General features: G+C 46.7%; 1 protein-coding gene across 1 annotated transcript in view; it reads left to right on the top strand.

The window, feature by feature from the left end:
• ACTR1A (actin related protein 1A) overlaps positions 1-13,552 on the top strand; it is a 569,768-nt gene that overhangs the window by 484,078 nt on the left and 72,138 nt on the right. The window contains exon 10 of the mRNA XM_069611673.1: positions 7,068-7,108. Within this exon, the coding sequence (XP_069467774.1) occupies positions 7,068-7,108 (41 nt within the window). The remainder of the gene's footprint in view (positions 1-7,067; positions 7,109-13,552) is intronic.

Here is a 13,552-nt window from a genome sequence, read left to right as displayed (position 1 = left end):
TTTTGGTGTACACCTTGAAAGTGGTGACAAAAATGTTCCCCAATATGATTGTGTAGGGTACCCTAGAGTTGAGCATAATGTTTTCCATGCTATCCATGCTTAATATTTCACATGGTCCTTTTTCCTTGCTATTTGTGACTGCCGGCAGGTATTCCTCCTACTCTACCTGGATTCTCCTCATTCTGTTGGTGAATGCTCCCTTGCACATATGTGCAAAGTAGCACTAGTGCTGCAGCAGACCCAGTCCACCATTAATACTAGGAATTATATGTCTGTGATTTTATTTGTCCAACCCACATTGCTTGCATGTAGTGTTGGACAATTTGGTTTCGTCTTCTTCCCTTTGGTATACTCTAGAAGAAGGTGAACATATATTGCTATATGGCTTTTTTAATTGATTGCATCCTCCCACAGATTCCTCTTCTAGAGAGATATCCTTCCGTGCCACCTGTTCTCGGTGAACTTTGCCAGATGATTTGGTGTAGCTTAGCGACCATCATCTTTGACACTCAACTTTCCTCGACTCCAGACATGGCTTCGCACACTGCATAATTAGCCCACATGATTCAACATTAGCTTAGTTTCTATTTTTCCACCTGCCCTCCACACTGTTAATCAGTAATGTCTTGAATACATTTTTTGCTTGCACTATTATACCTGATTCGAAGTTCAAACGCTGTCAAGATTATACTTGCAACATTTCCCTCAACAAGACGCACAAGTCTGTGGTATCTGGGGTGGACTATGACGTAGATCAGAGTGGTTCCTGCCAATTGAACGCCCAGATCGCTTAGGAAACGGGCCGCAAAGTTGGTGCTAGGCTATCCCACCCTCGCACTCTTTTTTTCCAAAGTCTTCGGAGGTCGAGACAGAGGAACAAACTTAGGAGGGAACAGGAGAGGGAAAGCAGGAGACGCAGGAAAGCAGGAGACTCAAGAAAGCCCTTATCGAGCTTCACCACTTCCTCCTCCTATAAAAAGAAGAGGAGCAGATCTAAATTGAGGAGGGACGAGACTGCTCTACTGCTGGTCGACAATGCCCTCAACATCTTTGAAGACGGCCACCCTTACCTCCTGGTTCTAATTGACCTCTCAGCTGCTTTTGACAACCTAGTGCAAGCGCTTATGGACACCTTACATCGGCGCATGGGGATAAGCAACCTTGTCCTACGCTTGTCAAAGTCCTACCTCGCCAACCGCAAGCAGTTTGTTTAGGTGGACTCCTAGATCTCCAATGCTACCCGTCACCTGTGGAGTCCCACAGGGTTCCATCCTCTCCCCAGCGATCTTCAGTCAAAACATGGAGCTGCTGGTAGCCTTCCTAGCCTCAGACACCATCCACATCCACCAATACACTGACACACAGCTATACCTCAGGATCAACTCCATCAAAGACATCCATAGGCTCAAAACCTGCCTCTCGCTGATCTAGTCTTGGATGTCCAATGCATACTCGAAACTCAACCCCTCCAAGACCGAATGCCTACTCCTCACTGAACACCCAGGCATGCAGACCTTGCTAACAACCATGAAATCTGAGGGCTTCACACCCAAGCTCACCTCCTGCACCAAATCCCTTGGGTTCCACATCGACAAACAGCTCTCCTTTAAGACACACATAGCTAGGAAAACTCAGACAGCTTGGTATCCACTCTCCCTTCTGCGAAATAAGTTAAGCCCTTCCTCCCTGCGGACAGCTTTACATCCACTGTTCAAGCACTGGACCTATCCCAACTGATTGAGGGCAATGCACGCCTCAACAGCTTCCTGTCATCCTCCCGTGTGCCCCTGTGAAGTGTCAAACATTCGGCTGCGCGCCTCATCAAGGGTCTGCGCAGATACAGCCACATCACCCGGCCCTCATTGACCTTCACTGGCTCCCATTACATGCACGAATCACCTTCAAATCTTGCTGCATCATCTACAAGGCAGTCACTCTCAAGTCACCCAGCTACCTTGCAGAGAAACTCTGCATCTCTGGCGGACAGCACACCACCAGAAGCCAGAACATGTGCAGACTTGTAATCCACTGCTGCAAAAAGGAAAGGACCAGAAAACAAACCTTCTCTGCCTACGTCCCAAGACTATGGAACCTCCTCCCTGTCAACATTAGACTTGCGTCCACGCTCATACAATTCAGAAAAGAACTCTAGGAGTCTCTCCTCCTCAACACCTAGGCCAACACGTCGGCCCCTCGCGCACCTGACTCGCTAGACGACACCCGCCCCCTCTCTTCCCCGCCACCCGGTACAGCTGTACCTCTCCTCTGTCCCCTCTGTATCCTACCACCCCAAACCCTGCTGTTTATCTGTTCTGTTGTTACCACTGAGAAGCGCTCTTTTATGCGTCTATAACGTTGTACACCTCTGTAAAGTGATCTGTTGCTTCTCAAAGCTAGGTCAGTGGGCTCAATAAATACCATAATAACTATAATAAAATAATAAGTCCAAAAAAGGGGTATGTCCTAGTTTCCTAAAAAAAAATGCATCTAGAGAGGGCCGGGAGGAGTTAAGAGAACAAATGGTGGCTATATTTTCTAAAGCTTTGGCTGGTACATCTGTGGCCTCAACATCTGTCTGCTGCACCTGTGTTGGCCGGTAGGGACTGGGATGAATCCTGCGGAATCCTCAGAGTCCCAGCCTAAAGTCTCCTCCCATGTGGCCAGTGGTAGGCAGCCAGTACATCATCCTTACACTGACAGTGATATTAGCCGGGTGGATCATATGGAAGGAGAAGGCCATCAAGGGAATGTGAGGAGTCGGTCAGGAGAAACACAGTATTTATCCTCCTCTGAGGGTCAAGATTCCCACATGCTTAGATATCTGGTAGCTTGCTATCATAGTTAAGCTTCCTCTCCCAAATTTCTTCAAGACGTAAAGTGTGAAAAACCCTATGATAAACAGGAAACTGAAATATGTAGAGATCAGGGAATTTTCATAATTCTACAGTATATTTGAATTGTGAAAGTTAGAAACAACCATTAATTCCTTTGGAAACCTCCCCATAATATACATCTTTGAAATCCTTGAAACAGAGTAAATTGAATGATTCTAGAATTCAACAGAAAGTTTGGGACTTAAAGTCCCATAATGCTCTAGATACTGAGACTAGGAAGAGGAGCAGAACTGTAGTGCACAGTCTAGTGGTTCTAATGGCCCACACTTGAGCAGGACCTTTTAAGTTTTTAAAGCCCCTTCAGGTCCAGGCCATTAGAAGTAGTAGCAGTAGGAGAGAGAAGCCGTGGCAGCAGCAGAAGTCTGATGAAGCAGTACGAGACGGAGCTGCTGCTGTTTTTGAGGCGTGGTGCTGTATCGAAGCTGTAGCAGAAGTCTGGAGCCCTGTGGGATGCAGAGAGCATGCAGCGGGAAGCGGTACAGAAATGAACTGTTCCGTGGGGGAGAGAAGCTCTCCTAGTCCTGTGTGCTACTCCGTTGTGTGGCGTTCACCAGAGAGCGATTGGAGCAGAGGCTGCTCTAACTGCAGGAGGCGTGCGCTACGGACGCCTTACCAGAGCTGTCAGATGCCTATGTTTCCCAGACAAAAGAAGATACTGGTGCAGCGAATCCTACGGAGGCGTGTGGAAAGACTGATGAGTTGGCCTTGGTTAGGTGATCCCAGGGCGCTCCGTAACGGATGGCTGGCTCAGAAGAAATGTTTTGAATACCCAACTAATAAATTGAGGCAATTTGGGAACAACTATTGTTTTGAGAGTGTGAAAAGGAATATTGTAAACTCCATTATGAAAGCCAAAGGAGAACAATATTCAGCCTGAGTGAAAAGAAGTATTGTAACCACCATTGTAAAAGCCAAAAGGGGCAGTATTTAAGCAGAGTGTTGTGACCACCATTGCCAAAGCCAAAAGGGAGTAATAATCCAAGCAGGTGAATGTGATTCACAGAATGAAGCAGCATTTGTAAAAGATTGTAATACGCATTGCCTAAGCCAAAGAAAGGCAAGTGAAGAAACCCTGTGGTGGCAGAATAGAATCCCTCCTTGTAGAAATCATCAAGGCGGGGTGGATATAATCTGCATTGCCTGATGCAAACGGATCAGTGTAAGAGACATTGTCAAAGGGTACTTTATAGAAGGTGTAACCCTCTTGTGGTTGCAGAAAGGCAAAGAATCATCTAAGAAGCAGTTGTTCATTTTTCCTTTCCCATTTGAAGATAAGTGTGGAAAGTCTGAAGCAAACCTCACTGCAAAGTACTGTTAGTGGTAGGAGTTTTTCTCCTGGCAGGCGAGTATACCAGGACAGGGACATTAGTGATTCGTTCTGGCAGGTGAGTTGACCAGGAAGAAGAAAGTTAAGTACTACAATGTGGTGAAAAACAGTGGTATATCCATTGATGTGTATTGATGAACTGTTGTGAAAACATTCTGACAGAGTTGTGTTGCTTAAGGAGAAGAAATTAGATGTAATGAAAGATGGTTGAGAAGATAATTATATTGCATACTGACTTAATATATTAAAACAAAGTCTTTTTGGTTTGTCTAACAGCAGTTGAAGAGTGAGAAGGCTTACTTAAACCAAAGGCAGTCATACTGCCAAGTAAATGTCCTATGGAATGAACAGAACTTTGTGCTTCATTTCAAGTGGAACTTGGGCATTGAAAGAACGTTCTTGATTTCAAAATTTGGTCTGAAACATCCTGAATTGGTCCAGGGGAATGGCATTCAACCCTGGTTACAAGGATCTATGTTTATAATTTCTCTATGTGAATGTGAAGTCTTAACAGCCAGGCAACCGCTGTATTATTTTGTTGTATGTATGCGTGTAAGGGACCGAAATCTTCGCACATTAGATCATTTTCCTTTAACTTTAGTTTGATAGGTAGGGAAAGATTTGTTAGGCTAGGGAAAGATAGGCATTTGTCTCACCCTTATTGGTTAATAAAATGGCTACTTGTGAGTAAACTCTACTTGTCCGCCACGCATTTCTGACCCCTCACAGAACAATCAGCAGATGAGCTGCATGCGCTCTGCTCTGAACTCCTACTAACCCTGTATCCACTGGGACTTTGACTGCTTTGCTTAGCCAATCGTCTGGTGCTAACGTCCCAGAATCTAGAACCTGATTTAAAAAAATAAATTAATAATAATTCAATCCATGCCTTCAACGAGGAAGTCGGCGCTGTCCTTTTTTGGTTTTAGCCCCTTGTGGGAGCAAGGCAAATCCTCTTCCTGTGCCTGACATTCTGGATGAGGTGTCCGACATAATGAATTTGGCATCAGGCCTTAACAACACTAATGGCCTTGACTCCTTGCCAGATGTTGAGATGCTGCATGCATTGCTATACAATGCACAATACAGATAGGTCATTAAGAAAGTGGTAGCTGCTTTTGGCCTTGGGATGCTGGATGTCGGCCAAGTTGTCAGAATGGTATCAGCTCGTGGACATCATAGACAAAGGCTCTCTAACTGAAATGATTTTGCTGTTCATTGCAGCCATTGCTGACTGGATACTATCTTATGGCAGAATCATTGTTCTATTTGCGCTGTTGACCAAGGACATACCAAAATAATATAAACCTGTGCCGTTGCGTTTCGAGGTACCAGTCACTAGAAGGCCTTGTGATTTAGCCAACCACAGTTAACTTGAAGTATATGGCTTCTACCTTGGCTATCCCCCCTTCATGGTTTGTACTGGAGGTCCAAACAAAGCTGCTGGGCATGCTTTTCAGCATCATTTGTTCTTTTGTGCTGAACGCTGATGAGTCGCTCGAGAGATTTTAAAGACTCTAGAACTACAGCAAAGTTGTTGGGTTTAGCAGTCCAGCAGCCAGCCATGGTTTCAGAGGACATGGGTTTCACCTATTCAGCTGCAAAGAAGGCATCAAACTAGGGAGGCAGCAATGCATTCTGCTGATTAAAAAAAGAAAACTCCATAAGCACATGATATAGAATCAAAAAAACGTACTCACCCTTTTTTAAATCTCCACCCCGAACCCCAGGTTCTGCACTGCAAAGACTCACTCCAAGTGTAGCTACCCCAGTCAGTCAAGATGTCGCCACATGGCCCAGGCAGTTTAAAAGATACTCTGTTTCCTCAGTCTGGATGAAAGCAGTATTGCCGACTGAGGAAACGGAGCCTCTTTTATTTCGCATTGGGCTACAGCCTGAGCCTGCTGAGGTCTTGTGCGTAAGGGAACAATCCCTATCCCCATGGTGGCTGAGAATAACTTCAGCCTGAGCATGCTGGCAAGGAGTAAGACATTATTGCTGGTAAATCATGGTAGTACCCTGGCAAGAGAGCAAAGTACTTCTTGTATTGAAGGCATGAGCGAAGGCAGTGGGGAATCATATTTTCTTATTGGTAGATGCGTGCTACATGGAGGGGCATTGGAAGACCTCCCCCCCGCCCCCCACATGCAAGGAGTGCCAGGACCAGAGAGGAGAGAAGACAGGAGATCCAAAAGGTCTGCTAGGGCTATATGTCTTGTCTTTGAGTTTGACAAGACAACAGGGGACTAAAGCTCTGGAAGCAGAGCAGGGAATTGGACATGTAAATTAGGTCTTTTTAGAGTACGCCCATGCATGCACCTGTACTTGTTCGACCGTCAGCCTGACATTATTATATCAAGCTGTCCCTCTTGATTTTAGTTGAAACCCTTAAGCTTTCATCCCATCACACAACTTGGAAGAATCTAGAACCAGAGTACTGACTGGTAAGGTATTACCATGTGGGGGAGGAAGGGACAATTGCACCAATGATTTTTGTTGGCTGTATTAATCAAGCTGAAGTGGATTTAGGCCTCGGCTCTCCCTAGGTAGAAGAATCTGATATGAGGTCAACAAACAAATGTGTAACTTTAAATAAATGTTCATATACTAATGTTGATTTCACTCTGTAATTGTAACTCATAGGAATGGGGGTTGAGTGAGTGTGTGTTTTTTATGGGGCTGTTCATATTGATATGGGAGTAGAATTGTGTACCAGATGGATAATGGAGAATCCGCAAGTAAGCCGCATTGTTTTACCACTACAATTTGGCTCAGAATTGTAAGTTTGTCTATCAAGGAACTCCCTCATTCATAAATGTTAACATATGTATTGCAATTTATTTCAGATATCTGCTCCTCAAGAGAGATTATATTCAACATGGATTGGGTAAATATTGAGCAAAATCTTTCAGTGTTCGTAATGCAACAGTGAAATGTTAAGTCAAATTATTCTGCAGGATGCAACTGTAATCCTGTTTATGTACGTATGTATTATGTATTATGAAGTATGGACAGGCACGAGGAACTGGAGCTTTTTGCTAGTTTTCTTAATTGGATCTACGTTGAAAAACCGTATCCCAAAAACCTGAGTTACAAAATTGCAAAGCCCACTTGATTGCATTTTGTAACTCGAGCTGTTGGGATTTTGGTTGGTTGTTTGTCCCCTGCTGCGCATTCGATGTATGCAGGGGACACCCCCCGCGACCCTAGCAGCTCATAAAACCGACATAGAGGAGCGGGGGACACCCCTGTTCGGTATTATGTGCTTTGGTCATTTTTACCATGCCGAATGCACACCAAACGCGCATTCAACTTTTTTTATTCAGCCATTCATTAAAATTGGAAATGTATGGTCAGGGTTCTGTTAATTGGGGTAGTATGGGCATACCCTTTTCTCCAAACTCATGTGACTATACTACAGCATGTTGTACCGCAGCATTATGATGGAAAAAGCATTACTTAGCCCCTGCATGAAACCTCTTTGGCGCATGCACCAGGCCCCACCCACTAACCCTTATCTCTGCAGAATCAGAACAGGAGCTTTGCAAGGAAGCTGCGCCTCATGCTTAATACAAATGGAAGATTTCTTTTCACATCACACGCATATGCCCCACCCAATGCTCAGCCTTTAGACTCTGGTTTAGACTCTAGTCAAGACAACCCTTGGGGTCTCTGCACTTCGTGTGACGAGCTTCCCTTCATGCCACCTCAGTCCTACTTCATATGCTTGGAAGAGCTTTTCCAACTGCATCCTCCAGTGGGGCAGTGGTCTTTTCGTCTCCAAAGAAACTTTGCCCCTGTGATTTATTCCTGATTGTTGTTCACCAGGACTGAGCATCTTCCAGTGCTCTGAGTTGCCTGCTGGGCCTAACCCTGGTCCAAACACGAAAAGCGACCCAATATATAGAGGCTTGCCCTGAGTTAATGTACTTGATGGGGGACTGGGTGGGGCTAATACTGCCCATAATCCCAAATTGTCACTAGACAGCATTGTTTCTTTAAGGGTTATCATCTAGACCTAGAAACTGAGCATAGCGAGGGAGCCGAAAAAAGTAATGGGGCTTCAAAGGGTTCTTACCCCCTGAAAAATCATTAAAATGGGTGAAATGGTAATTTTACAGCATGCCTTTTAGATGAAAAAAAAATTCAATTTCCAATTGATTCTCTAGTGCAACACATGAAAATATGCAGCAGATGCCAGGTCACCGAACAGTATGCACAAGCATTTTCCTATATATTTCCATGATCCCAGCACCCAAAATATATGCCAGTAATGCCAATGTAAGCCTTCATGATTCCTGTGTCCACAATTACAACTACTTTCGGTTTTCCTTTTCCCCAATTGTTTTGGATGTTGTCCCTTAGAAGGGGTCATACCATGGCAGGAGCATGACACGCAGCAGCACCTAATCAACAAAAATCAACATGCAAGACTGTGGCCACACCACCGCTAGGACTTTCCCTCACCTGCTTTCTGCTCCAATCACCAGTCCATGGATTTGCTAGGGTGGACACTTTAGCTCAGCACAATGGCTGTGCATGTGCCTAAATGCCCTTTTCCTTTTTTAATTTTTTTTTAAAAAAAAAATGTTATTGGATTTTTAGCGCGAGTACACAACATCAACAATGCAGTATTCAATGATATATCAATACATGTTTAGCCACAGGCTAGTGCCAGTCCGACAGAAATGACAATGCACCAGTTTGTCCGTATCTATGCGTATTTTCCCCGCCTTAGGATACCCAGTGTACCCTAAGCCCTCCTCCTCTGCTCTTTGATTTAATAGTTCGCCCCACCTTGGAGCCATCTCGTTCGAGGAGGTCTTCTAGTGAGAGCTGGAAACTTTTCTGCATAGTCCATAAATGGTGCCCATACATTTAGGACATTGTTCAGGAGTCCTGGGCAAATTGATGTGGCCTTTTCCGCAACAGCGATCTCCCAGCATTTGGACCACCATAGTGTGACCGAGGGGCCGTCTGCCTTTTTCCAAAGTCGTGCCATTGCAATTTTCGCTGCCAGTTGGAGGTGCGTACATAGGCGAGGGATAAGACCTGAGAGCGGGAGCCCCCCTCCTCCGTCCCAGGTCTTTCTCCCATTCAAGAATATATCTTTCTTTTTTTGTGAAATCTGTTCTGTCCAGGAAGCAGTAGAGCGCTGAGATTCTTCCTCTTGGGGATGATAGGGTTCGTTCCAACGCTGTTAAGCCTCTAGTACCTTTCTCCCTAACCCCCTTGTGCGACAACCAGTGCCGGAGCTGGGCGTAATGGAACCTTTCCCGTTCCCCCACCCCAAACCTTTCTTTACATCTCTCGAACGCTATGGGAGAACCGCCCTCTAGAAAATCCATAACTTTCAGTAATCCCCCTTCCTTCCATCGAACGAAGCCAAGTGGTGGGTTCCCTGGTGAAAATCATGATTGTTCCAAATGGACGTGAGTGGGCCTAATGTACCTCGGATGCCCCATTTCCATGCTGCGGCTTTCCAGCTGCGGGCGGTTGTGCTAGTAGCCGCCAGGGGGCCCCCGTTTGCCTGAGCTTTTTTGTTCGGTAGGTGTGGGAGGTACAGCAGGGGAATCGGACACATGGCCTCCTCCAGCTGTTTCCACAGCAGTTGATCCTCTGTTTGGGCCCATGTATATGCATGGGATAGTTGCGCTGCGTGGGCGTACCTGGTCACGTCGGGTCCTCCCCTCCTCCCCCACCCTCGAGCCCTCCCGTGAACCATAACTCTCCTTGCTTTTCGTGGCTCCCCTCCTGGCCCCCCCAGACAAATTCTTGTATTTTCCTCTGCAGGGAGACCAGGTCATTACTTGGGATGTGGACCGGGAGCGCTGTGCAATGATACATCCACCTGGGGATTAGGTACATTTTTATAGCTGTAATTTGACGAAACCAGGCCATTTCCTGGTTCTTTCAGCGTTTTAGATCTCGACAGAATTCGCTAAGTAACTGCGGGAAGTTGCTTAGATACAGGCGTGATGGATCTTCGGTGATCTGTACCCCGAAGTAGCCGATTGATTCTTTGGCCCAGGGGATTGGCATCAGGGGACTGAGGCTCGCTCTTTGCTGCTTGGAGAGATTAATTGCTAGTCCTGAGTATTTCTCTGTTAACCCTGAACCCGTGAGGCCACCCCGAAATTCTCAATTTCCGCCCAAAGAGGCCCAAGCGAAGTGGCCAGGTCCGTTGCCGTCACAAGGACGTCGTCTGCATATGGAGCGATTATTTTATTTATTTTTTGGGGGGGTTTTTTGTATTCGTGGCCTCCCACGGTGAGCCCCTTTATCCTCGGATTTTGTCTGATTCTAGCCGCAAAGGGCTCCATGGATAAAGCGAAAATCGGAGGCGAGAAGGGGCACCCCTGCCAAGTTCCCCTAGTTATGCATATCGCTTCCGATCTGATACCATTGACCCATAGCTGCGTGGTGGGATTCTGGTAGTTGGCAATTACCCATCTTGTGAAGTTGGGGCCAAAGCCAAAGTGCTCCAGCACACTCCGGATATACCCCCAATCCACCTGGTCAAAGGCTTTGTGTGCGTCTAATGATATGACCGCTATGCCAACAACCCTCCGATGGGCACTTTCGATGAGGTCTATTGTGCTCCTAATGTTATGAGTCCCCCCCTCCCTGGTATGAATCCCGTTTCGTCCCGATCTATCACGTCCGGGAGAGTTGCCCTCAGCCTACACGCCAGAACCTTTGCAAAAATTTTCCCATCGTTGCTGCCTGCTTAGGGTCTTTCCCTGGCTTATGGAGTAGTACTGTGAGCGACTCTGCCATTGATTTTGTAACCGACCCAGTGACCAGGAAGGAGTTCAATAGGGCTGACAGGTGCAGTGCCAATATACTTGCATAGCTTTTATAGAATTTTGCGGATAACCCGTCCGGGCCCGGTGCAGTGTTCTTAAGGGATTTGATGGCTTTGACGGTTTCTCCCGCTGTGATAGGCTATTCTAGGGTCGCCAGTTGGACTTTGCATTGAGGTTGGGTAGGTTGTAGGTACCCAGGCAGGCAGGCAGGCAAGAGGTGTGGGCTGTCCATTCATTATTGCTTTATGGTATCTCACCAGTTCCTCGATTTTATCTGCCTCTGTATATTGGGCCTTGCCCTCAGCCCCTACCAACCTCAGGCTATTGTTCTTGCTATGTACCTTTTTTAGTTTGTGGGCCAGTACTCTCTTTGCTATAGTAAAACTGTTTTGTGAAGGCTAGCGGTTTGGCTGTACGATCAGCCCAATGCTGTTCCAATGCAATTTTGGCTTTCTTTAGGGCCCTTTCGGTTTTCCTAGAACTATGGGATTTCAGCTCTGCCTCCCAGGACTTTACCTTGTCCTCGAGTTTGGCCGCTGCAATATTCGAGACCATCTCTGTTCCGTCCCTGCGCTGATTAGGAACCCTCTAACTACTGCTTTCATGGCATCCCCATATGATATTTGTAGGTGAATCATCAGTCGTGTTTTCCCTGAAGTAGTTGGTTATCGTTTCACCAATCTCCCTTCTAATGCAGTCGTCTAACAATATGGAGTCATTCAGTTTCCAATGCCTCTGAGGAGGATGCTTTTGTCTTGTAATGCTGAGATTTTCAGACACCGGGGCATGGTTCGAGATCATACAGGTGTGTATGTCTATTTTATTTAGGCAAGGGTACAGGGCCCTTGAGACTAGTACGAGGTCTATTATTAAATATCCTCTATTGCACAGGAGTAATGGGTGTAATCCCTCGATACCCCATTGGCCAGTCTCCATGCATCGACCTTTTCAGATTCCCTAAGGAGCTTTGCCAGAGATCACGCTTGCGCAAAGTCTGAGTTAGTGGGGGGCAGGGTTTTATCAACCTGGGGATCTGGTACTAGGTTAAAATCTCCGCCCATAATAAGATATCCCATCTCAAATGCTAAGATACTCGGAATCAGGTCAGAAACAAACTTGCTCTGGGCAGAGTTAGGGCCATAAACTGTGACAATGGTGATGGGTTGCTCCACAAATAGTTCCTTTTAATGAGAGGAATTGACTCCCAGGGTCTTTCCTCACCGTGATCTTTGTTAGGGGGACCCTATCGCTCAACAGGATTGCTACTCCCTGTTTTTTCTCCCCAGACCAGGCGAAGTATGCTTTTTTTATACCTGTTAAATCGGACTGTGTTCATCTGCCTGCAGTAAGTGGGTTTCTTCTAGGAGAACTATGTCTCCTAACAATTGCCCCAATCTGTGCTCCACTGACCTGCGCTTCCTTGGTGTGTTTAAGCCCTGAACATTCCAGGTAAGGACTACGGCTTTGTTTGTCAGCCATCCCCAGGATGATCAGTGGTGAATTTGGCGAGCCCTATTCCCCTTGCCATTCCCAGACCGCTTGAGTGTGGAGTGTTGTGTTGTTTTGGTCACGTGGCACTGGCTTAAGCACGCATGTTGATGTGTTGTGTAACTAATTGAGAAGTCGGAAGAGACAAATCCGACAAATCTGCTCTCTCAGTGATTCTAACTTTCCCCCTCCCTTAACTACCCCCTGCAGTGGACGGACTTCCCTGCAGGCGGATGTTATTTCGCCGGGACCTATTTTCTGCATCCTCCTGTTTTGCCTCTAGCAGTTCGCATCTCGCCTGAAGGGCTGTTATTCTGTCCCGTCCCTGCACCACTCGAATTTTTTGTCACAGACCTCAGTCTCGATCCCGGCGGCTCGGTGCTCTACAGCCACTACCCTCTTGTCGAGGGAATTGATCTTCTTCGTGACCTCCTTTGTGCCTTTTTGGATCTCCTGCGTTAGGGCAACCAGTAGGTCTTGTAGGTCAGATTTTGTGGCTGAATGTGCTGGGTCAAGTCCCTCCGAACTAGGGTTGGAACTCATTGCTGATTCTCCGGATGGGTCTCCCCCTCCTACTTTTTTGCCGTGGTTATGCCGCTCATTAATGCTGCGATGTCTGTCACTCTGGATGCCTTCCTGCTTTTTGCCATTTCGCATGGGTGTGCAACCTTAGACCGCTCGGGTTGCAGCCCGACTCTTTGCACTCTGTGAGGTCTTTGCTGGTGCCCTCTGCCCTGAGGTAAAGGGGGCCAAGGAGCTGGAATTTGCGGGTACGTGCGGTGGTGCCGGCTTCCTGACCCTTGATTCTCCACTTGCTATATCCAGCAATTGGCAGTAGCGGAGAGGGATTGCGGCGCAGCGATCCCAGTGCTTCTCTAATTGTCGCTGGGGAATAGTGTATCGAACGCTGTAATCCCGTTCGTGGCAGGAGAACACCCCCAGGGCAGAGCAGTTCGAGTCAAAGGGGGTTCCCGCTGATAAGAGACTGAGAGCGCACAAAGATGCAGAGAGGTGCTCCGGCTCCTCGGAGGGTA

The sequence above is a fragment of the Ambystoma mexicanum genome, chromosome 8, assembly GCF_040938575.1.
Source record: "Ambystoma mexicanum isolate Mex_15411 chromosome 8, UKY_AmexF1_1, whole genome shotgun sequence".
Taxonomy (NCBI): Eukaryota; Metazoa; Chordata; class Amphibia; order Caudata; family Ambystomatidae; genus Ambystoma; species Ambystoma mexicanum.
This window is presented reverse-complemented; position numbering and strand designations above follow the sequence as displayed.